Consider the following 25,755-nt stretch of genomic DNA (forward strand, 5'->3'; position numbering starts at 1 on the left):
CATCCACTGACTCCAAGCAATGCAATTGTTTCCATCGTAAATTATTTTTTAAAGCTCACAAGTGCATTAATTGGTTATGAACCGGCACATTCATTCTATTTTACCAGAGAGAGACTTTGTATAAAAGTCGATTGCTTGAATACCTCTGTCCTATTCGTATTTCAACCGTGAAGCAGTTGTGTTTGCATGGCTGTTTCGGTTTGAAAGGTAGGATATGGCGTGAATTTACTGGGTACAGAGGAATAACACCCGAGTCCTCAGGAATGGCAACGCATGGGGGGTATCATGGGCGAAACAGTATACTCTGTTATGTCCATGGTACTGTTCATGTCTATAGGCGACGGTTATCACTTTCCATCAGGTGGACCGTCAGCTTGTTTGCCATTCTAAGTTGTATAAAAAAAATTTTTCGACAATTCTGAGCATATTTCGCCGACTCTTTTTCAAGCTAATTTTCTTTGGTGTTATTGTTTTTTAATGGAAGATAATGGAATAGTAACCCCGCCTGCGCTATCGGTATACGCTGGCGGGGCACCAGTGAAGGATCATAGATGAGCATGAAAGCAGGTCAGTTAGACCATCGTGACAATTGCAACAAGTTTTAGTCACAATGGTTTCCAGGGAAAATCTCGTGGAAGTCGCCCTAACAGGGCTTGTTAGCAATGAGGATATTAGTCCCCATTACTAATTATCCCTTTTACCCTTAGTGTTATTGTTGTCAAGCGTGAATCTTAAATTGTATTTCACCCTATTATTGAAGTCCTTGAAAGAAACCACAACTACGTGTAAACGAAGGTTCGACAGGAAAATGTCACACGATAGCACCAGATGTACAGTTCAGTGACTCCAGGACTGGTTTGCAACCGGACCCCGCCGTGCTAAATATGGCATCACCTGCACACCGGCCGAGAAAAAATGTCTAGCGGCTATGCTAATTTAAAATGGCACTAGAAATATGACTGTTCATGTAAGGGAAAGCTCAAAACAGGATGACTCGTAAAACTTTGAAGTATGAATAAGCACTTCCTCAAGTGATACAAATGTCTTTATTGTGGATCATAGGTCAAATTAAGGTATTACATGAGTTAAATAGTATCTCCATGTCGTGCTATATAAGCGTACAATATATGGAACAATTAACAGTATACAAAACATAACATTTAAAATTATACAGTGAAACAAAATATATTTATATGAGACATTATTTTTTACTAATAATGACTATTTATCTTTATCATTGATATATTCGTTTAGGCTATAATAACATTTATTTATTAACATATCGCGAAGGTTCTTTTTAAAAACATTCTCAAGTGAGAGCTTTGTGCATGTACTTCATATTTCTCTCAAAATGTGGTCAGGCAAATAATTATTTCTTTAAAGCAAAACAAACACGCCATTTTGCAGTGTTGCAGGTAATTAAATTGAAGATTTGGGAAATTAGGTAATTTTTAAATTAATTCAAATTACGTAATAGATTTTTTTAATTTCACATATTTACTGTTATAAACTGAGAAAAGCCATCCTCTAAACATATCTTTATAATTAAGTCACTTATGTGAAAGTATATGTTACAAATAAAAATTTTGTATAGGTCCCATTCTAAATCGAATCTAAGTAAATATAAATTCCATTCATCCATGGTTTATACTAAACTCTGAAACCATTCAATAGATTTTAATCAAATTCTGTAAAAGTGCAATATATTATTTCTCTAACTTGAGAGATAGGACACTTTTTTTTCTAACAAGAAAAAAATAACACAGTAAGGGCCGCAACAATGTTTGACAGATTAATTATTTTATTATAATAAATATAATTAAAACTGGCTCTCTAAATGAATAGGTATTATACTAACATTAAAATTTTAGAGATAAAATTAACGTGTACTAAAATGTAATTAGTTTATTCTACCATGGTAGAGTTTATTATATTATATATGCAATATATAAAGGTAGTAAAATGTAAATGGGATACTTAGGAAAGTAATAAAAATATAATGTCTGTTTTAATATGTTTATGGCCTATCTTTATAGCTATATTATTACATAAATAGAAAGAAGGAAATATTTTTATTTAAGTAAACTTAGATTTAAGGATTTTTGAATAGTAACTTTTTATTACTGTTATTATACATATATATTGTACATATGTTATTATTATTTTGTTATTATTGACTTCATTCTCAGCTAATTTGCCAGTTTTCTCAGACAACCCGTCCCTATATATATATATATATATATATATATATATATATTGTTGTGTTGTGTATTATGCAATTATTTTCAAGTACAAGAAGTAGAAATACACAAATGGTATTGTGTTCTCTGTCTATCTTAAATATAAATATTTGATTTAGTGCTTCAACTCTACACTTTATAATAACAAAAAAAGAATACATTACCTAAGAAATATAAAAAAAAAAACCAAAAATGTTGCCACTCAACTATATAAGGTGTTACTAAATTATCTGCATTCCCTGTTGCAGGTCATAGAATTAAATATATACATTACGATAAAAAAGGAATACCATGTCGAAGTACATAGTATGAAAATATATTTAAAAAAATTATAAAATACTTAAATTTTTATTTAATTAATAATCTAAATAATTAAATCATTTTTGAAAATGATGCCGATTATATTTTAAAGCAAAATAGATTTAAAAGTTTAGTAATAGAACCTATGATTAATTTTTTAATCAATTATTGTTCAGTATTATGAAATATTTGAGGTCCTGGTATAAAACAACCCATCCCTTCTTTTTCCATGGCTGTCATAAGAGGTGACTAAGATGAGCAAGGGATGAGCAGCGGCATCCTTCTTAAAACATCTCTAAAGCCTAGCTGCGGTTACTAATCCTCCTGCCAAGTGTGGCAACTACTGGCAAACCCCTCTTTATGGGGGAGGCCTATGTTCAGCGGACAGATGGCTGATTTAAGGATTACTAAATATTACAGAATAAAAGAACAGTATTAATGTTAGTAAAACATATTTTTATGCACCATCCTTTTGCAATATTTAAAAAAAAAATCATTGTAGTATGTATCTACAATCCACTAGGTAACATAATATTTTTTTTTTTTTAAATGCTATAATTTTTATCAAAAGAATAGATTTATTAGTATGCAACCATATTTTTTTTTAATTCTTGGAATGAAATTACCTATTTTTATTTTTAAAACATGTCTTTATATTTTTCAAATGTTGAGCATTTAATTTTTACCTGTATCATCATTATATCCACCTTTAATTGTTCCTGTATCATATGGCCATTTAATTGAATACAAAAAAATATATAAATAATATTCTTGGATTTGTGACAGATTATGAATACAATGTATCCCCAGGATGGCATGAGAACTAAGGGAACAGAGCATAATATGTTGGTGCAAAGGATGGAAACCCTTAAAAATGGAATTTTAAAATGGTATATATATATTCTTTTATATATATATACTCTTTTCTCTATTAGATTGTTTTGGAATTATATTCACTAGTAGTATTTTAATGTGTTTGACTGTACTAAGTTCAAGGATAGTTTTTTTTTTTTTTTTAATAATTAAGCAAGTAATAAAATATTTTAGAATAAAATAAATAGTTTTTGAAATACGATATATAAACATTAAGTAAAGGTTAGCTAGAAAAATATAAATAAATAAATAATCACTACCTCTTAAACCTACTAAAAGCATGCATGTGTCTTATAAATATTATTTTTATATTTATACCCTAGATTTTATATTTAGAGAGATATTATTATTACATTCATTAAAGTAAGACGTAATTATATAGATATTAATAAAATTAAATATCTGACAGAAACGATAATGCTGACGCGATATTTAAAATTCTGATGATTTGCATAACATTTATTTTATTGTATTAAATACAAACGTGACTCAATAAAATGTAATTTATGAATACATAATTATAAATACTGTAAAATTGCATAGTGTACGTAACGCAATAAGAAAATCGTGTAGGTATATTGTAATAAAAACATTTGTTTCGCACCGACCGACTAAAATTAACAAAAGAGATATAAACATAAATTAACATAACGTAATAAATGTTTTTAAAGGACTCACCTTCAACGACATTTTGAATTTCAATCGATTTTCAGCTTACAAAATGTGTAAACAATCAGTCATTATTAGAAACAATTAAAAAATTTTGCACTGTACACAAATTGCGAGAATAATTTGTATATATAAAACAGTAAATTATATAATCACGTATTTTTATTTTTGATTTAATATATAAAAAATATTAATGTTTATTGTAAATGGTAGATCGAAAAAAAAATCGAGAATGTTATGAGCAAAATTAACACGAAACACTTGCGTACTCGAAAGAATACAATAATTGTTTCCCTCGCTCAATCACATAACTTGAAACCAGCGCTGCCAACTGCCAATTTGACAATCGGAAGCGGACAAAGCTTGACTAAATGTTGCCATAAAAAGTAAACAAAGTTTGTCACAAAAATAACGATTAATAAACCACATTATTAGTAATGCTATTATGCATAATAGTATTTTTTACATTTGTTATTGTTAAAATTATGACATACATTATCTTATGCACAGCATAACTCCAGCCATCTATGGTTAACGATTCAGTCACGAAATATTTGCTACTAAGTGTTTGTCTCGAGTTCATGATAGATGGCGGTATACCACATATACGTCTCCATAAAGGTGTAATTTATTATATTATACATTACTGAATTTATCTACTTATACAAATTTTTAATAGGATGTATTACAAATATTTATATTCATAATTATTTTTCTTCACAGGATTAAAAACAGTTTATGATGTGTCTCAAGTGGTCATATAAAAGTACTTAATTTATACACTTTTTAAAATTAAGCTCGATGTAATATTTCTCTAAAATTACAATTTTAATTTGATATTACAACAAAATATTTATTCCTACAATCGAATTATTATTCATTTATTTAAATGTTTCTGTACATTCACTTTTGATGTAGATATTTAGTTTATAGTGGAACATAAAATATTTTATGAATTATTAATTTAAAAAAAATGGTGCCCATGAAAGGAAGAAAACTCCACATTATTTGCTTTTTATTATTGCATTACATTAAATATCAATTTAGTCTAAATAGATTATTTTCACTCGTCACCAATGTCTTTCTTGTACTCACTAGTCATCAAATGTAGTTTGACGACATTGAAGGCGGTGCTAGTGTCATATTTATCTGAATGAACTGTGGTGAGATGGCTGCGCAGTAGAGCCGCCATGTCGGTGCTGAATTCGCAACACTCGCAGCGGTACAGCGGCAGTCCGGGATGTCGCCGGTGGGCGTGTTTGCGGAGGTTCTCCTGGAATATTTATACACGTTAATAAATAACGATACAAAACATAACAATTCTTTCCTCCCTAAAAGAAACTTATATTAAAACTTTATGCCACGCCGCCTGGCCTTGACAGAAAGTATGAAACGTGATTCAGGGCCTGATATAGTGGGCGCCAGTCAGACCAAATACCAAAGGTAACAAAATGGGTTATTTGCGAATTTTCTTTCAAATGTATAACAATTGAATGATAACTCCGCCTACGCTCAGCAATCACCATACATTATATGTACATATGCTGGTGTTTACCATCAAACGGGCTGTATACTTGTTTGCCATCTTCGTATAATATTTATTTATTTATTCTTTATTGCACAATAAAATTTTGTACAAATGGCGAGCTTAATGCCATATGGCATTCTCTACCAGCTAACCATTGGGTAAAAACAGAAAGCGTATGAAGGGCAGATGTGGTGAAAAATATGTGACAATATTCCTGCAAACTGATTAGGGAAGTGAGGATAAAAACAAGTCAGTTGGCCCTTCATGATGAATTTCTCAAGAGTTTCCAAGGAGAAGCGCGTGAGATCGACCTGGTAGGATATATTACTATCAATGGGTCTGTTGATCCCCACTACTAACAATCTGTTCTCCCCTAACTTCACTGTGAATTAATTAACATTATTACATTTTATAAATAGCGAATATTCATTTTTGCCTGGAGTGGTAAAGTAGTTATATTGAAGCAATGTGAGAGGTATTCGTGTTTCATCGATCCTCTGGACTACGGTATATAGAGATACTCACTCTTGCCTTACTTTTCTACTAAAGTATGGCTCTAGTTAATAATAATTTCACGCATTTTTCAGTGATTATACTACTTACCAAGCTACCACAAACAAACTGGCAGTGCGGACAACCGTAAGGCTTCAGCCCCTTATGGCAGAGCATGTGCCTCTTCAGGTGGCTGGAGTGATTAGTTTTAAACGTACATAGCTGGCACTGGTGATTTTTCATTTGTTCACCATGAGCTCGACGATGTCTGTAAAAGTAAAAATAAAAATTAAATGTATTCTAATGGATTCATTGTAATAATTATAGTTTATATTCTTTTATTGTCTATCTTCTACTTGTATAATGCAAATAATTCATTAATTCCTTTAATAATTTCTTAATAAATTAAGTATTGAATATAATGCGAACTACACACTCAGACGAAATAATCAGTTTTGGATTTTTGTTAGGTATGACATTCAGAAATAAAAGTAATATTATATATAGCGCCATCTGTACAATAATATGAAAATTAATTTCAGATGAAGGAATTTGACGACTAATGCTTTTTGATATTTTATCTCCTTGTTAAGTAAACTTACCAATAGATGGCACTAACAATAAATTTACATTATGTACTATATTTCTAAAAAAAAGATCTATTTTATGTAATTAATTATTGTATTACCTGACTAAGTTAGCTGATACATAGGTGCATTGATCATGTGGGCATTTTTGGCCCATACTGCCACATTTTGAAGCGTGTCTTCTCAACGCAGTTCTGAAAATAGAAAAGATAAGATTTTTATAGATCTAACGACTTCAAGGAGCAAATTTTTATTCCTCTATATTTTTTAACTAGAGTCTAAATAAACAATTCTTTTATATACTAAAAAGATGTATAGTTTACATGCGGCCCGTCTGCTGATAAACACCCTTAACCAACGAACATCTGCAACATTTTCGACATGACATTTTAAAATTAATTTAAATATATAAAATGTTAATTATGACCGTTACCTACTAATTAATGAAAAAAAAAAATATATACACTCACTGTGTGTTGGGACTAAGTAAAAAATACCCACTTGTGACCTACATTGATTTTTTTATTAAATTCTATAGTTTAATCAAAATCTCAAGCAATTTTCATTGCTGTAATGTTAACAATCGATAGTGTAATATTTTATTAAACAAAAAAAAAAAAAAGAAAAAAGAGGTATTTAAAAAAATTCTTCACAGATGTAACGTTAACTGACCATGCGGATAAGTTACCAACCACGATAAATTGGACTGCGGACTGTCGCACGAAAAAATAAATAAAGCGCTACATCTAGCACTCAAGTGTCCAATTACAACGGTGGACAGCAGCCAAGGAATTCCTTCAGCGCTAACTTGCAGCTGCAGCGAGAATGCAGCGCTGGACGCCAATATGGTCACCCGTACATTAGGATGGGAGTTCTTTTGTTAGCTCGTTAGCATATCGTTTACTACAATTGCTGTTAGCGTTGTTAATTAACAAGCCTTACAGGACGTATAAATTCATATAAATAAGTACAAATTTATATAAATAATCGTTAAATAGCAGGTGTTTAAACTTATTAGTAATTTATAAGTTCATTTTTATGACAAACGTTAACAAAATAAGAACCTATTGGTCAATTCGATGTAACTGATCGTGTATGGCCGTAGTTAAGGGGAGCGGGGGGCATTAAGGGGCAATGCTTTAAAAGATCCAATGCCCTATTTTAAAATGAAACGTCTCAAGAAAATTAGATAGATTCGTTTTTCGAAGTCACTTAATTATGGCTTCTGGCCTACCAATAAGTTCTTTTGCCCTACCTTAAACTTGAGTTTAGCTACGGCCCTGTGATCGTGTAATGGACGCATAGAACAATGAGCAGTATTACAATGATTTTAATTACCAATATCCACTGTAGCAATTGTATGACATACAGGTGACAGACAGTTTTGGAGGGAACTTGTTTTTTAAACCACAGATTAATAATTTTTATTGTTGTCTATTACAAGTATCTAGTATTTAGTTTGGTATTGGGAAAATTTATATACATAAACAAATATGTAAGAACAACGATTTACAACAAGTATCCATTAATTAATACTACCTCTGACTACCCCGTTAAAGATTACAGTTATGAGTATATATTTTATGTACTCATTTAACAGTGGGTCGTTGTCACGTACGTTTTCGGAATCAATATGCGTGTATTTAACCGACTTCAAAAAAAAGGTTCTCTTAATTCAGTTGTATATTATTTGTAATATTATATTTGTTACCTTAGAATTGCATTATTTTTAAAGAAATATGGATTTTTTTTATTTGAAAAGATGTACTTTCGGATAAGTCGAGATTAGAAAAAAATAAAATAAAAACCGGTTATGTTTTCTTAATGTTTAGTCAAGATTAGAAAAAAAAACCATTTATATTTTCTGATTTAAAAATCAAACTACTGTACCGATTTTAATATAATTCCTATGAGACTAATCTGTATTTTCTTTGAGATAAAAAAGAATTTTCCAAATCTGATTTACCTGATGGAGTTATGAGACGACAAACATAAGATAAATACAACCGAATTGAATACCTCCTCTTTCTGAAGTCGGTTAGAAAGCCAATATAATAGTCCCGTAACATGTGGACATTGCTACCCCCCAGCTCCTTAACTACAGTGCCTTAAATGCAACAGCATTAATGCAAGTCCTCGCAATAACGCATAAGATATTAGGCAAGTTAGATCATCAACGGCGTTAGACGGCCCCAATGGCTCCAGAATGTTCTGCAATTGTCTAGATATGTTGAAACTTCTGGCAATAGAGGCGTCTAGTTGATTCATGCGGTTTGCGGTCGGAATTAAACTCTTGTTGATATTGTTTGTGAAATCAAATTTAAATTATTCAGGACTCTAAACTCAATAAATACAAAACATATCATATCATTCGACGTGTGGTCCCGGCATAGAATAGGCCACCCCTTCTATTCCCGTGGGTGTCGTAAGAGCCGACTAAAGAAGGGCGAGGGATGGGTAGCAGCGTCTCTCTTAAACATCTCTAAAGCCTAGCTGCGGTTGCCATTACGCCTGCCAAGCGTGGCAACTACTAGCAAAACCCACCCAAGGAGGAGGCTTATGGTCAGCAGTGGACAGTTAAAAGTTAATACGATGATCATGATATCATACTAGAGGGAGACTTTGTTTAAAAGTCGTTTGCTTGGGTACCTCTGTCCCATTCGTGTTTCAACCGTGAAGCAGCTGTGTTTGCATGGCTGTGTTTCGGTTTGAAGGGCGTGAATTTACTGGGTATAGAGGAATAACACCTGAGTCCTCAGGAATGGCAACACATGGGGGGTATCATGGGTGAAACAGTATACTCTGTTATGTCCACGGTACTGCTCATGTGTATAGGCGACGGTTACCACTTTCCATCAGGTGGATATTGTTTGCCAATAGATGACAATAAATGACCGAGATTATGAGAGTAAATTGATGATGACATATGTTGCGGGATGTTTTTAGACGAAGAACTTTGTGGAAATGTATAAATCCAATGGCACGATTATAACAGACAAAATGAACTAATTAAAATGATCTTGTATACTAAATACAAATACAGTAAATTAAGACAAAAATGGTGGGGCGACATTTTTTTTTTGGTGGATGAAAATGGAATGGTAACCCCGCCTGCGCTAACGGGATACGCTGGCGGGGCACCAGTCAAGGGTGATAGATGAGAATGAAAACAGGCCAGTTAGCCCGTCATGATGAATTCATCAGGAATTAACCATGATACTTTCCAGGGAGAACCGCGAGGAGGTCGACCTGGTTGGGTATATTGCTAGCAATGCCCTTTCCACCCAATATTAGCATATTAAATTGTTAAATTTGGGTCACTGCGACACACATGGCGAAACCATATTTTCATATTTTATCTTTTGTTGTATATTTAAAAAAGTATAAATAATTTGATTGTATAAACTCATTTGTTAATTTACGTGTGTCATAAATGGCTCAAATAAAAAGTTTATCTATCTATCTATCTATTTTAAATAAACAACGAAATAAACCTTTAGTTCTAAGGTAAAATAGGTTATTCTCGTATAAAAAATACCAACAATGCACTCAAAAGATCAACATTATTTGGCAATGTGCCAAATAATGTTATATTATAAGTCGCTTCTGAAAAATAAATTGCGTGTATAATGTATGATATTAAGTAAATTTACGCGGCTATTTACAAAGAGGGCAAACGTCAAAGTTTCATAAAGTATTTACAGGTGCCAACATTTTCAAAACCACCGCGGCACTGTTTTAATCCTAAACATGTTTATTCTACGTAGATCCTCGGCCAATATATTACTGTAACATCCAACAACAAACCGTCCACGATTTAGCATCATCAAATCGAACGGTGATGCTGTAAATCCCTAATACATTACACGGCAACACGTGCCGACGATAAAATTCAAATGTCACCGCCTTTCTGACTAATATTTTGATCAGACGGTGCTCAAAATACCGGGCATCCGGGCCTGAATTTATTGCATCGAAGTATAAAAACGTCAACGCTGGCAACACAGCGTCAGTGGTACATGTCGCGCGCCGGCGCATAATCAAAGCGCTTTTGTCAAATTATGAATGTTTCCCGATATTTGTGAAGGAGTTGTGTGACAGGTGACATGCGTGCATCCGCTGCGCGCGCGCCCCTTATCGCAAATTAATGGCGTCTACCCGCCGCGCTTTATTTCTAACGCACCGACGCCAGTTTGGAGATCAATGAGACACGATGCGAACATATCTACATCAGAATTATTGCACTCACCTGTTAGGGAAACTGCTCGGGCATTTACTGCATTTCCAGTCTTGTGTCTTCGTATCTGCACTCTCAATAACCTTCTCTGGTTTTGTAATCTCATTACTGGTGGTATCTATCTTGTGTTGGCTTTTGTTATGATTAACTAAACTGGTCAATCTAGTAAAATTGGCTCCACACGTGGCACAGACGAAGGGTCGTTCAGAAGTGTGTATTCTCAAATGCTCACGTAGAGATGCCTTCTTGAATGTTTTATGACAAATTGGACATATATATTTCTCATACACTTTCTCTTTATTGCCAACTTTGCGAATGTCTCTTACTGGATCTGAATGTAAAACTTCGTGGAAGAAACACTCGGCTTGGGAGTCTGTTGTGAAGACGCACTGGCTGCAGTTCCACAATATGGAGGAATTCGGCGGACTATTGTTACGAAATTGGCAAGCATTGTTCCTGATGTGACGAGTTACTTCTTGCGACAAAATGAATGACATACCGCATTTAGGGCATCTGAAAAAAGAATCATTATAAGAAAAAAGTCATTGGAAGCATAGCGGCTAAGTAATTTGTAAAATAAATAAAACTTAAAGATTCCGAGTCCAATGTAACTGATCAAGAATTTATTAAAATTTTAAATTACACACTAGGGAAAACTAATATATCTAATTAATGTGATAAGATATTAGGGTAATTAGATTGCAGTTGTAAGCATATTTATTAAGGTATTACCATATATTTAAAAAAGGCTATGAAATACTTGCTTTCTTTTAATATGTGGATGCACTCTTCTAATGTGATCTTTTAACTCCAATATATTTTTTAAAAACAATTCATCTTTACAGTAAGGACACTTTTTGGTCAAATCTTTCGTAATTAAACCTTTTTCCTTCAATATCTCTTTCTTTCTAATTCTGTGCTCAGAAGTTTGACGATGATGTTTTGCTTCCTCCGAGGAGTTAAAAGTTTTTGAACAAACTAAACAGAAAAACGCTTTTTGTTTATGTATAGTCTTTAAATGGGCTGCCAGCGATAGAGAAGATTTAAATTTAACTTTACAGTGTTTACATTTGTGTAATTCCTGATAACTATCAGTAGCAGTATAGGCCAAAGCGTGTCCTGTTTTCTGACAATGTCGTTTTATCTCCATGTTGTATCGAAACTCTACATTACAAGTTTCACATCTCAACACGCTTTTCTTTCGTATAATTATAGGCATAGACCTATTAATAACTGCAACTACTTCACTATGTTCCAAGCTTGACATGTGCTCTGACATTTCTTCAGATGTTTCACATTCGTATTTACAAAATGAGCACCAATATCTACCTTCTGTTTGCGCCATTTTCTGTACATGTTCTTCAGAAAACCAATGCTGCATAAAGTTTGAGAGCCAGTTGGTATAAAATTTACATGGGCTACATTGAAATGGTGACTGGTGGACAATAGCATCTATATTATCAAGAATTAACTGTTTATATATACTGCTCTGTGTGTCTGTGGCTTTTCTAAAGTGATAATGAGATATCAAGTGTTTTCCCATTAGATGCTGTCTCACGCGAGATTTGCACCCACAGCAATGTACAAAAACAGACTTCCGTTTTCTTTTTTTAATTTGAAGCTTCACATTTAATTTTCCAGATACGCGTGGCTTCTTTGCATGTGACTGAATATATACGCTTCTATTTAAAAATCGCGTAGAACGGATAGATCGTTTTTCCGTCATATTTTTTAATGATTCTAAATGTCCTGAGAATTCCAACTCGCGTTCGGGTAGCACTTTTCTCATATGAAGACTTGACATTAAATGTTTGTCGTATATAGCCTTTGAACCCAGACGCCGGTTACAAGGCCCACACCAGTACTGCACTGTGCCCTTTGTTTGTATAGTCGGTTGCATTATTTGTGTTTTTTCATGTGCTCCAGGTACCCATTTACCTTTGGTGTGGCCTGGTGGCGGAGCATCATAATCATCATCACGATCATTTGTTATAAATGATTTCCATTTACCGCCCATATGCTCTTGTTCGTCCCGCATATCCCAATCTTCATTTTCCGGAGATGCAGGTCTCCATTTACCGCCTGTATAATTTGGTGGAGGCTTCCACTTTTCTCCAGTAGCATGAGGTTCATCCTCGTCTTCGTCCTCTGAATCTTCCGATTCATCAAAATCTTCGTCGCCTTTAAAATCGTTAAAACCTTCGATATTATAAGAAGAAGTCGGAATATCTTTCTTAACCGAACCACTAATACTAGCCACTGCATTTATCAACTTTGTTTGATTATCTTCGTTCATACCTATTCTTAAACTATGACCACCAATCCAGTCTTCGCCACCTAAGTTGCTCTCTAAAGGGCTCATTCTTGGTAGATCCCTAGAAGTTGAGGGTTCAGTCAATGTACTCTTTGTGTCTATACCTACTTTAGAAGTGGGTATGGGTGGTGTAAGTCTGGCCAATGTGGGTTTCTTAACACTACTTTGTAACTCCAAGGACTGGAAAAAAACATCAGCTCCAAGGCTATAAGTAGGTTCCAATGGATTAATGCTCGGAATATCTGATTTGGAGGTAGTACTTTTCTTCTGACATCTCTGCTTTCTATGTTTAACGTAGTTGTCGAGGCCAATGATAGTGGCGTTGCATTTGATGCATAAGTGGCTGTCGTCGTCATCGTCGTCGCGCGGTGACAGCATCTGGAAAGTTCCATGCATATATAATTAAGTGCAAGTTGCCGGATAAGATTGATAGTTTAGACCGGGCGGGCTGGGGTGGTGACATCGTCGCAGGGTGGAAATAACTCGTTAATCGCGTGGTGCATGGGTATTAGCGGTGATGTCTCGGAGGCCGTCAGTGAACTGGTAACTAGGGCAATAAATACGCTTCGAATGCGAATTATTTAGCTGCGGTATAGTTGTTTCGTGATGATCGATAATATATGCAACTCAATGGGGGGCTCATTATTGCGGAACTTCGTTGCAACTTGGATTTGCATGAAGCTATCACTAGATTAATGAAGTTGTTAAAGAATTCTTTTGTTCTTGAATATGACATGCAGGTTTGCAATTAAGTTTTTGTAACATACTTAGAATAGCAAACAATTTGACGGCTCACTTGATGGAAAGTGGGAACCATGGTCTAAGGACATGAACTATAACGCCATGGATTTTAAACAATATACTGAGATGCCTATAGTACTATTATTATTATTATGGTGTTATGTCTTTGTACCCTGTAATTTTACTGCCATATTCTACTCTCAAATCGAAATATAGCTGCTTTACCGTAAACACACTTACAAAGATGTCCATACGGAGGATTTTTGTACAAATTCTCCCTAACTTCTTATAAGTTATAGGCATTGATTAAAAATTGCTTTGATTTTGCGCTGGCGTTAATAGCAAAACAGGTGAAGGATGAATGTATGTTGTAAACCGAACGACCATTAATAATATGCGGCTCACCTGTTCGATCGCAAAGCTCGTTGACTTACCATGGTGTTTGGGACTAGATTTCGATATGAAATAATTATTCAACTGATGAATATTTTTGACAATTTTGGTACTTCGAACAAGTATCGTATATTTTAATGCAAAAAATAACCGGATTGACTTACATATGTGTATAAATAAGTATAGTTTTTGAAAATTGTTAATTGAATAATAATCCCCTCGGTGCTATCAGTATACGCTGGCGGGACACCAGTGAGAGATGACAGATGTGAATGAAAGCAGGTCAGTTAGCCTATTAGCACACAAATTCAACTAGAATTGATAACGATAGTTTCCAGGAGTAAGTATGGTATAGACTATGGGGATGAGGATCATGCAGGAAACAAAGCTCTGCATTAATTAGTCGCAAATGGATTCATAGAAAATGGGTTCTGTACGAAAAATGAACAACAAACAGATTTATTGGTACTTATGGAGCTTCGGACATTGACCGAAAATACGACACGAGCATTTGGTCTAATTAATGGTAAAAGGTAAATAATTGGAAATTACATATATTGAAAATTCTAATATAGATTCTCGTATTTACCTGATTTCTTATTCTCTTTGAAAAAAAGTAAAGAAAGAAACTAGTAAACATAAATAAAACATCATAAAGTTGCAAAAGCAACTTAAACCAACCCACTAATAATAGGTATCTACTGAATTTTTTAAAACCTAAACTTGACCAAGTAACTATGAAAGTAAAGTTTTTTATTGAATCAAACCATCCAAAACTACGCAGTTCTGCATACGTGGAGCTAGAATCTGTCCTTTATAAGCCAGCTGTATAATTCCCCTCATAAATACGAGACTCTGTCCAGATACCGGAGATAGAAATCAAAGATTCCCATTATTACAGTCTTGACCTAAATTCGCCACGTTGGCACTTTTGTTATTGGTTTCTTTTATAGGGCTACACCTAGATTGATCCTCTATTATAACCAATGTTGACCCAAATTATTCTTTGATATATGGGATGAAAATCTAAAATGTATAGTTGGACCTAGCGAATTAAGGAGGTCGTAGCAATGAGTAAACCATAAATGCAATCTTACATATATAAAAAATTATCGCCCAAACATATGTATGTAAGCGCATCACTACAGAACAGTTGCACTTTTTAGGTTAATTATTTCTTGATATATTTGTGACTGACAGGACAAAGTTTGTATTAAAGAAAATATTTGAAAAATGCAAACTTTGGGTTTAAAAAATCTCCGCGTAAAAAAGAGAGCGAGTGATTAAAACAGAATACAAACTGTAAAGGGAACACATTATATTTTGTTACGTCTATGGTTAGTGTTCATACGTATAGACGACGGTTAACAATTTTTATCAGGTTAGCTGTCAAGTGGTTTGCAATTGTAAGTTGCAAAAATTTGAATTTATATTAATCAGTTGATTAATTTTTGAGTTTATTACATTACAAACAGAGGGAAACTGTACAAAAGTCGTTTGCTTAGGCACCTCTGTCCCATTCGCGTTTATACAGTGAAGCAGTTGTGTTTGCATGGCTGTGTTTCGGTTTAAAAAGTGGGATATGGCAGTGAATTTACAGGGTACAAAGGAACAACCTGAGTCTTCAGGAATGGCAACGCATAAGGGGTATCATGGGCGAAACAGTATACTCTGTTATGTCCATAGTACTGCTCATGCCTATAAGCGACGGTTACCGCTTTCCATCAGGTGGGCCGTCAACTTGTTTGCCATTCTAAGTTGCTTAAAAAAAGTAATGTACAAAAGCGAACTTATCTTGTTAAAACAAGAGACTTTTTAAGAATCTTTTGTTCTTTACCGAATTATAAATTTTTATTTAATTGAATTAAAATAAATTAACTTTTTCCTCTTCCTAATAATTAGAAGTTACAGATATCATTTACAAAAAAAGTACTAGAAACTACCGGTACTTAAATTCTAACAAACTAATGTATCACTATGAACATCACTCATGGAACGTGGAATGTGCAAATGAAGTGTGATTAGGTGCAAAGCGATATCCTAACGAGTCATATTCGACAACCGTCAGTTGAGGCCCGCAGTGACACGCGTCAATCGTGCCCGCGCCGCCTGACACCATTGTGGCTGACACACGGCTGACAAATGACGGCTGACAAATGGCCGCGCTGTCAGGAGCGCGTCGTTAATGTCATTATTGTCGTTGCACGGCCGTTCGTGGAAGTTTTTAATTATTGTGGGCCGTCTGTCGCTTTGTCCGTTTTTCACACGTCGTGCAGATGATGTGTACCTATTGATTTTCAAGAATTTTTACACTTTTGAAAAGTTGAGAATTCGTAATGGGCAGATCATTAATACTTGTATAATTATACACCAAAGTTATTGCATACATAGTTACCCTACGTTATGCGTATGAGTCTACTGGGAACGGCTTATCTAAAGCCAGGGAACTACAGATATATTAAACTACGGAATATCGTTAAGGTAACACATTCAATAGAGGATTCATTCAACGCTGGCAGCTTGCCGGGCATTCCCCCATGGGGCGTTACCCGGCAGACGAAGACCGCATAGAATGAACCCGTAACGGCGCAATGAAAATCAACTCGAAGCCTTCGATCTGCATAGCAGCAACTAAGGACCCGAACATCGTCATGCCCAGCGTAGGCGACCACCAGGATAGGAGTAGAGCTCCAGACTGATTTCCCCATCCCCAAGCAAGATGTGAGATTGCAACGAGTGAAGTGGGAAGCACAAAAGCTCCCGATGGGTCGACATGCAAAGATACCCTACTTGCACGCATGCTGAAGGTAAAGGAGTTAACGGGCCGCCTGAAAATCAGCGCTATATAGCTACATCTCGCTGGAGCTGTACATATATAACAACAGCTGAGCTATTACCACCAACATTAATTGTTCTTTTTTTTCTTTTTGTTCTTTTAATATTTATTTTCTTAATAATGGTAATAAAGGTCATCTATCTATCTATCTATCTATCTACTTCATATGTAAATTAAGCTTTTCACAGTTCAGACTCTTAATGGGTGCTTTAACTGAATACATATTTTTGTTCTTTTTTCTTTTTTTTTTTACTCAACTTAGAATGGCAAACAAGTGACGGCCCACCTGATGGAAAGTGGTAACCGTCGCCTATAGACATGAGCAGTGCCATGGACATAACAGAGTATACTGTTTCGCCCATGATACCCCCCATGCGTTGCCATTCCTGAGGACTCAGGTGTTATTCCTCTGTACCCAGTAAATTCACGCCATATTCCACCCTTCAAACTGAAACACAGCCATGCAAACACAACTGCTTCACGGTTGAAACAGGAATAAGACAGAGATACCCAAGCAATCGACTTTTGTACAAAGTCTCCCTTTGGTAGCATTTGGTAAGGCCAGTATCATACAAGATTAAACTGTTTTCGGACACCTGTATAGATTGTGCAGCGAGGAATCTAAATCTATGGTACACCTGGTGTGCAACTGTGATTCATTGGCAAGTATGCGTATGAGTAAGGCTTAGCAATATAAGCCAATATTTTTTTTTATACAATTTAGAATGGCAAACAAGCTGACGGCCCACCTGATAGAAAGTGGTAACCGTCGCCTATAGACATGAGCAGTTCCATGGACATAACATAGTATACTGTTTCGCCCATGATACCCCTTATGCGTTGCCATACCTGAGGACTCAGATGTTATTCCTCTGTACCCAGTAAATTCACGCCATATCCCACCCTTCAAACCGAAACACAGCCATGCAAACACAACTGCTTCACAGTAAAACCACGAATAGGACAGAAGTACCCAAGCAATCGACTTTTGTACAAAGTCTGTAAATTGTAGTTATAATACGTAATATCGTAATGATGCGCCTGATCATAATATTGATGTCAGACTATATGAGCGATATCGATGTGATATCAATGTCTCAAGAAACCCAATATATATCGGTGTGGTTCCGATAGTACCCATATATACGTATGAGTCTATTGGGAACGGTTTACTCGGAGCCAAGAGACTATACGTATTTTACTCTTTCCACTGCTGAATATAGGCCTACTCTATAGACTGCGTGGCGAAATCACCAACGTGTACCGCGTAAGAGACATGAGCAGTACCATGGACATAACAGAGTATACTGTTTCGCTCATGATACCCCCCATGCGTTGCCATTCCTGAGGACTCAGGTGTTATTTCTCTGTACCCAATAAATGTATTATTAAAGTAATAAATACTAAATAAGGTAAAAAATATAAATAAGGGAGAGAATCCGCCATGTCCACATACATGTACTAATAAAGAAATATAATTTCTATTTTTTTTTTGTAGTATTACTAGCTTATGACCGTGTAAGAAGGCGAGGGATGAGCAGCAGCGTCCCTTTTAGAACATATCCAAACCTTAACTGCGGTTGCCAACCCGCCTGCAAAGCAAGCAACCCGCAGCAACTACTGGCAAACCCCCCAAAGAGGTTTGTTTGAATCGAAGTATTTGGCGTTACATCGTTTCTGTTTACCCTAATGGGACTTTTTTTTTTCATGGATGATAATGGAATGATGACCCCGCCTGTGCTATCGGTATACACTGGCGGGGAACCAGTGAGGGATGATAGGTGAAGATGAAAAGGCAGGTCAGTTAGCCCATCGTGACGAATTCAACGATGAATTAGTCACGATGGTTTCCAGGGGGGAACCGCATGGAGGTCGACCTGATAGGGTATATTTATAGCAATGTGGACTAAACTCCCCATTGCTAACAAACCTCGGTCGATCTCCACGCGGTTCCCCCTGGAAACCATCGTGACTAATTCATCGTTGAATTCGTCACGATGGGCTAACTGACTTACTTCATCCTCACCTGTCATCCTTCACTGGTGCCCCGCCGGTGTATACCGATAGCGCGGGTGGGGTTACCATTCCATTATCATCCATTTAAAAAAATCCCCCACTAGATGGAGTGACAATCTGAAATGCATTGCAGGGAGTCAGTGGATGCAGGTGGCTCAGGACCGTCCTTTATCTATGGGGGGGCTTATGTCCAGCAGTGGACGGATAATGGCTGAAATGAATGAATGAAATTGCCCCGCCATTAAAAAAAATGACGACTTCAATGTTGATTTAGGAGCATAGATGTAATATAGCACCTGTGTTATTCTTTTCCTGCGCTTATGACACTATCCCGGGAGCAAACCTTTTCGACTGCGAAAAAATTAAGTGAGGCAAAGGATAAAGACGCATTCATCCATCGGTCGCTAACGGTCGTATCGATAACAAATATAAGTCACTGTTAAATTACGAGTACTAATGAGTACTTTAAATTTAAAATTGGAATCTATATATTTTTTAAATGCAGCAAAGGGAAGAGTCGCGATAACTCACCAGTCGGAAACGGTCGCATCAATAACAAATATAAACGCCATTAAATTACTAATAAGTATAATTAAGTGCAATTTAAAATTGGAATGTGAATTAAAAAAAAAATTAAATGAGGCAAAGGAAAAAGTCGCGTTCATCCATCGGTCGCAAACGGAACGCGGCCGCGACGTCGTCAAAGGCTGTCGCCCGAATAACGACGTCTGCATCGATCGCGCACCGCCCCGCTGCACCCCGCTGTCCGCCTTGTCACCTTCATGAAATGTACACATTTTTTTTAACTAAATATCTTACACAGCCTGTTCACGCCATAATCAAAGTGAAAACACGCACCTCTTATTCCCATAGACAGATGTATAAAGATCGCCACTAGAACCGCCAAAACTTCCCACATAAAATACATTTTCATAGGCGACGGCATTTATATAAATTTCCAAATATATGTAATTAAGATAACATAAATGACATCATTGTCTATGCCTCGTTCACTACTGAACATATTTAATTACAAAATACAATCCTGATTGATGAATGAGACGCGATCTATTTACTCCTGCTACCACTATTGACGTGGAACGGTGACTTCTAAGGAGATGAGCGGAAGTCAGATGTCTATCTTGTAAGGAGTCGCCATGACATTCAAGAATCTTTTCCCCCCAACTATCTATCACTTATCAACTATCACCAGAGGGAGACTTTGTACAAAAGTCGTTTGCTTGGGTACCTCTATCCCATTCGTGTTTCAACCATGAAACAATTGTATTTGCATGGCTGTGTTTCGGTTTGAAGGGTGGGATATGGCGTGAATTTACAGGGTACAGAGGAATAACACCCGAGTCCTCAGGAATGGCAACGCATGGAGGGTATCATGGGCGAATCAGTATACTCTGTTATGTCCATGGTACTGCTCATGTCTATAGGTGACGGTTACCACTTTCCATCAGGTGGGCCGTCAGCTTGTTTGCCATTCTAAGTGGCTGCTTCACTGATATTTCAGCTTTTCAGTCTTTTGCACTATACCATTAAAACTTCAAACGTACTCCTCTCCATGTCCAGCGATATGGATCGTTCTCATGCAATAAGCAATAGGAGAGCACGATTCCGTTCCATAGTCACTTGCAACAAACACTGGTTAAAGACTTTTGTCTTTAAAGTTGTTAAATAAGTCATTAAAATTCGTTTCTGTAGATGTCAGAAAAAGACAAAGAGAAAACGATGAGCTGCTCTATAGCTAATCAACGATCTCTTATCAAGCAACCTTAATATATGATAAAAAGCAGGAAATCATTTCCTTCAAGCAGACTACATACGCAATAATTAAAAATAATACAAGGCAAGCAATTAACATGGACAATCGGGCTCATCGAGCTATGTAATACAGGTGCAGTCACCGCTGAGTATGCAACGTGAATTTTTACCCGCAATAAATCAGTTGGCACGCCTTCATCTAATGGAAATTATAATTGATTCCCTCCCAAGCTAGGTCGTTTTGTGATCGTAATGTTGGATTTAAAATTGTTTGTTAAATGTTTTGTGTATCGTTTGCGCATTGTGACTAACTGCTGTTGCTGGGGGGAACAAGGGATTGTTAGCAATGGAGTTTGACAGCCCCATTGCTAGCAATATGCCCTATTAGGTCGATCTCCATGCGGTTTCCCCAGGAAACCATCGTGAACAATTCTTGTTGAATTCGTCACGATGGGCCAACTGACCTGCTTTGTCCTCAGCTATCATCCTTCACTGGTGCCCCGCCAGCGTATCCCGATAGCGCAGGCGGGGTTACCATTCCATTATTACCCATTAAAAAAAACTGCTGTTGCTGGGGGGAAAGGGATCGTTTAAGGGGTCTTAAATACCTACTGGTAGTAATATATCCTGTTAAATCGTCCACACAGTTCTCCCTAGACACCGTAGTGGTTAATTCTTGTGGAAATCGTCACAAGCTGGTCAGCTTTCATCCTCACCTATCATCTCTCACAGGTGCCTTGCCAGTGTATTTCGATAATGCAGGCGGAGTTACTATTCCATTTTCAAAAATTTCCTTTAAAAAAAAAGGTGCCGCGAGACTACGATAGAGAAAGCATTCAAAACATGTCTGTCTTATTATTCCCCATCTTTGTTAGTTGTTACCACAGAAAAATTAATACATTTTTTAAAAATTTAATCAATTATGTGAATCCAATTACTGTATCTTACAAACAAACAGGCCGCTAGAAAAATATTTTATAAAAAGATTTTTTTTTAAATTGGTTCACAATTGACATTATTGTTGACTGAAAAAAATACAGTCGAACATATAACCTCCTACTTTATTGAAGTGGGTTAAAAACTGATGTTGCTCGATTGAGAATGGACACCGAAATTCTTATTTGTGTGAAACAATAAAAGAAATAACACTTAGAAATGTCAAATTGGATAATGTTGAAACAAAATAACTATAGGTTTCAGGCAATAAAACTATTTAACAATTTACGTATTGATTTTAAAATCATAATGTAATATCGTTCAAAATTCAATTAAAAACATTCTATTGAATAACTGTTACTATTCCGTATTTGATTGACAACAATAAATTAAAAATGACAATTTTTATATATATATATATATATATATATATATAAGTATATACATATATAACAAAAAATAAGTGTGAAATAAATTAATCTATTTATATAATGGTATTGATTATATAAACTTAAAAAGTGGACTGAATATAATTAAAAAGAAAAACAATTTGAATTGTAACGACTGTAAATTAACTGTAATTTCAATTTATAATTTTTATAATGCTGTTATGTAGTATCTATTATATACAATATATTTTGCGCTTTGGATAAATAAATAAATTTAATTGTATTAAATTGAAATTAGTATTTTATAATTAATGTGTATTTAAAAAAAAAATAATAGTTTGTATAATTAATAATGTAATTATAAACTATGGGTATATACCTGAAAATAAAGAGATTCATTATTATTATTAGTGATTTTCAATAAATTTACAAAGATTTTTGTGGAATCAAGAAAGTCCTAGTGCTTGTTTATAAACGTTGCCCGCACAGCTACCATCCCAATTCCCACGTGTTACCGCATCTCGTGCCCAAGTTTACTGCTTAATCAATTAAAATCGAAGCAAATTCACCAAAGTAATCAATCTGGCAGTGTCCGGCCGCGGAAGTTGCCCGTCCGGCCGGACAACGTATGCGTCCCGCGGGATTGACTGATGCATTACCTGCCCTAATGCCGGTGACATCTATAATACACATGGCCGCTGGCTTCAGACACGGTCTCACTACAAAATGTATTTTAACACTGCTTATATAAACAGTGTTTAGCAAACCTATAAGTCAAGAGGGAGACTGTACAAAAGTCGATTGCTTGGGTACCTCTGTCCCTTTCGTGTTTCAACCGTGAAGCAGTTGTGTTTGCATGGCTGTGTTTCGGTTTGAAGGGTGGGATATGGTGTGAAGTTACTGGGTACAGAGGAATAACACCCAAGTTCTCAGGAATGGCAAAGCATGGGGGGTGTCATGTGCGAAACAGTATACTCTGTTATGTCCACGGTACTGCTCATGTCTATAGGCGACGGTTACCACTTTCCATCAAGTGGGCCGTCAGCTAGTTTGCCATTCTAAATTGTATAAAAAAAATGTGCGTAGTCCTTGCGGTTCGCTAGTTTATTAGAAGCCAGGCTTCCTTTTGATTACATATGAACCACACTTCTTTAACTGTTAAATCGTCATAGTCGTAGAATACTGACGGATCTATATATGCAATATTTGTCAGATCCGTCAGTATTCTACGACTATGATGATATATGTATTTAACATATTGCACGTTTAACTTCATTTGAAATAAAGAGAAAATATGTAATTTAGATTTTGTTTTGGGTTTAATACCAAAATCGTTAATGTAAAACTGGGTTATATTTTGTAAGTAGGCAATGAATTTTATCTAGTTGTTTTTTTTTTATAACATTGGGGGCAAACGAGCTGTAGCTCACCTGATGGCAAGTACCGCTGCCCGTAGGCATCTGCAACATCAAAGAAATTGCAGGCACGATTGCGGGTGATTAGGGAAGAATATGGTTTTTTCTTGAAAGTTCCAATGTTGTATCTGTATGGGAATATTTGGAAATTGTCCTCGACATTTTATCCAAATTCTATTTCATAGAACAATGCGACACGCATAAATTTAGGCTTCATTTGAGCAGGGAACGAAATATGTTTTTAAAATTATATTTCATTACTTATTATTTGCTTCGTTTTGGCTTCGATTTTTGAAGTCGCATAATTATATAAATACATTATTTTTTTCTTTTTAAAATTTTTAGAATTACAAAAATTGTCTGCTTGGCATCATAGATACCATACACTTATAATTCTTCTGCCAAACAGCTGCGCTTGTATGGTTGTATTTCATTTGAGACACAGCAGTGGAATTACTAAGTATTAGTCCTCAGAAATATAGATACCCATGTCTGATTGATACCATGATTACTTATCATTAGGTTTGCAGTCTACGCTTCTATACTTTTCCGAGGCGTATAAAAAAAAAAAATACAAATCCTCATTAGTTTTAACAAATATGTTCTAATATTAAATTAGATAAGTTATACGAATACTATATAGTACAAATAAATATTTAGCAGAAAGGAACAATTGAAAGTGTTGTCTTCACCTTTAAAATACTTAGCGATAGGGTTGTAAATGCCATCCTGCGCATGATTGCGTACAGACACAAACTCGACAAATAACTTCGTCCAACACAATAGGTTCAAAGGTGCGTATCCGTCATTGGTTTACCTTACAGAAGTCATTACTCCACGTCACGGCGCCAGTTAGAAGATTGAGAGTTCGCGCGCGCTGCCATTACGGCAACCAATCAGCGATGTGCGCGCGCGCACCCCGCCGCGTTGTTTATAACGCGCCCGCGCTCGAATATATCACGCGTCAACTCGAAAAGGGTTTTTTACAAACGTATCTCGTATTCGTCATCGTTATTCCGAGCCTGCCCACAGCGGCCGATAAATAATAACACGAAAACAAATTATTTATTGGCCGTCAGTAGGATTTTTTAAGTCGCGTTCGATTCTTGACACGGATTTGTGGAAATGGATGCGTTCGTTTATTACAATTCTGACCTATAGTGTTGATATGCGAAATTAAACTTTAATTGTTGCGTGATAAAATTTATTATCGCATCCAACGGTCGATATGTTTATTTTCATAAAAGTCGAAATATATGTCTATGGATTCATAATAAAAATTATTCATGTATGTAGTGGTACAACGTTAATGAAAAGACATCGGTATTATAATTTATACTGAGTGGGTAAAGTATGAGCTACAGGACTGCAGGTGACATCTTTTGGTCAGTAACGACTTGAAGATCGATATTTATTATGTTCTGTAAATTTCACTAAGTATCAATTTATAATGATAGTGCTGTGTTGTTAATTTGTACCGTACGCCATATTAAATTTGTATTGTGTGAAATGTAGCATGCTATTTTATCGCCTATAAATATCCGAGCGACAGTTTCGCTTGATTCTGTGTCATTTATTATGTTTATTATTATTATATTATCTATAAATTCACGCCCTTTCTACTTAGGTTTTGACAGATCATATTTAAACCTTTAGATACCTGCTCGTAGGTAATTGGATTCCTGTAAACATAGATCCTAAAGAACAGAATATTAATTATATTTCATCAATATGTAAGAATTTCTAATCTGAAAAACAATGTGTTAATTTATAAATATTGAAATATCGATATCATTTTTTCTATTAGTCACGAGATGTCGCTAGTAGGTTAAAAGTCTATTTCAGTTAGCAAAACTCTACCAACGGATTTGTTAAATTTGGGCACGTATTATTCACATTTATTTTATATACTTGTTTTTATATTCCTATTTACTGTTATGTATTACATTATATAAATGAACTGTGATTCAAAATGATAGCGACAGAAAAGGTCGCCAGTATATAGGTACTATTATT

At 35.4% G+C, this 25,755-nt stretch overlaps 2 protein-coding genes across 2 annotated transcripts in view; both read right to left on the minus strand.

Annotated features, from left to right (window-relative positions):
- LOC113517325 (ankyrin repeat domain-containing protein 29) overlaps window positions 1-4,432 on the minus strand; it is a 64,895-nt gene extending 60,463 nt beyond the window's left edge. Inside the window, exon 1 of the mRNA XM_052894894.1 lies at window positions 4,092-4,432. Coding sequence (XP_052750854.1) covers window positions 4,092-4,103 — 12 coding nt within the window. The 5' untranslated portion in view covers window positions 4,104-4,432. The remainder of the gene's footprint in view (window positions 1-4,091) is intronic.
- A 662-nt stretch (window positions 4,433-5,094) lies between these two features.
- LOC113509260 (zinc finger protein 28-like) overlaps window positions 5,095-25,755 on the minus strand; it is a 44,132-nt gene continuing 23,471 nt past the window's right edge. Inside the window, exons 2-6 of the mRNA XM_052894895.1 lie at window positions 11,691-13,618; window positions 10,939-11,439; window positions 6,791-6,883; window positions 6,214-6,370; window positions 5,095-5,355 (exon numbers count right to left, since the gene is read on the minus strand). Of these exons, the coding sequence (XP_052750855.1) occupies window positions 5,146-5,355; window positions 6,214-6,370; window positions 6,791-6,883; window positions 10,939-11,439; window positions 11,691-13,618 (2,889 nt within the window). The 3' untranslated portion in view covers window positions 5,095-5,145. The remainder of the gene's footprint in view (window positions 5,356-6,213; window positions 6,371-6,790; window positions 6,884-10,938; window positions 11,440-11,690; window positions 13,619-25,755) is intronic.

The sequence above is a fragment of the Galleria mellonella genome, unplaced genomic scaffold (genome assembly GCF_026898425.1).
Source record: "Galleria mellonella isolate WM207_F2 unplaced genomic scaffold, CSIRO_AGI_GalMel_v1 utg246, whole genome shotgun sequence".
NCBI lineage: Eukaryota > Metazoa > Arthropoda > Insecta > Lepidoptera > Pyralidae > Galleria > Galleria mellonella.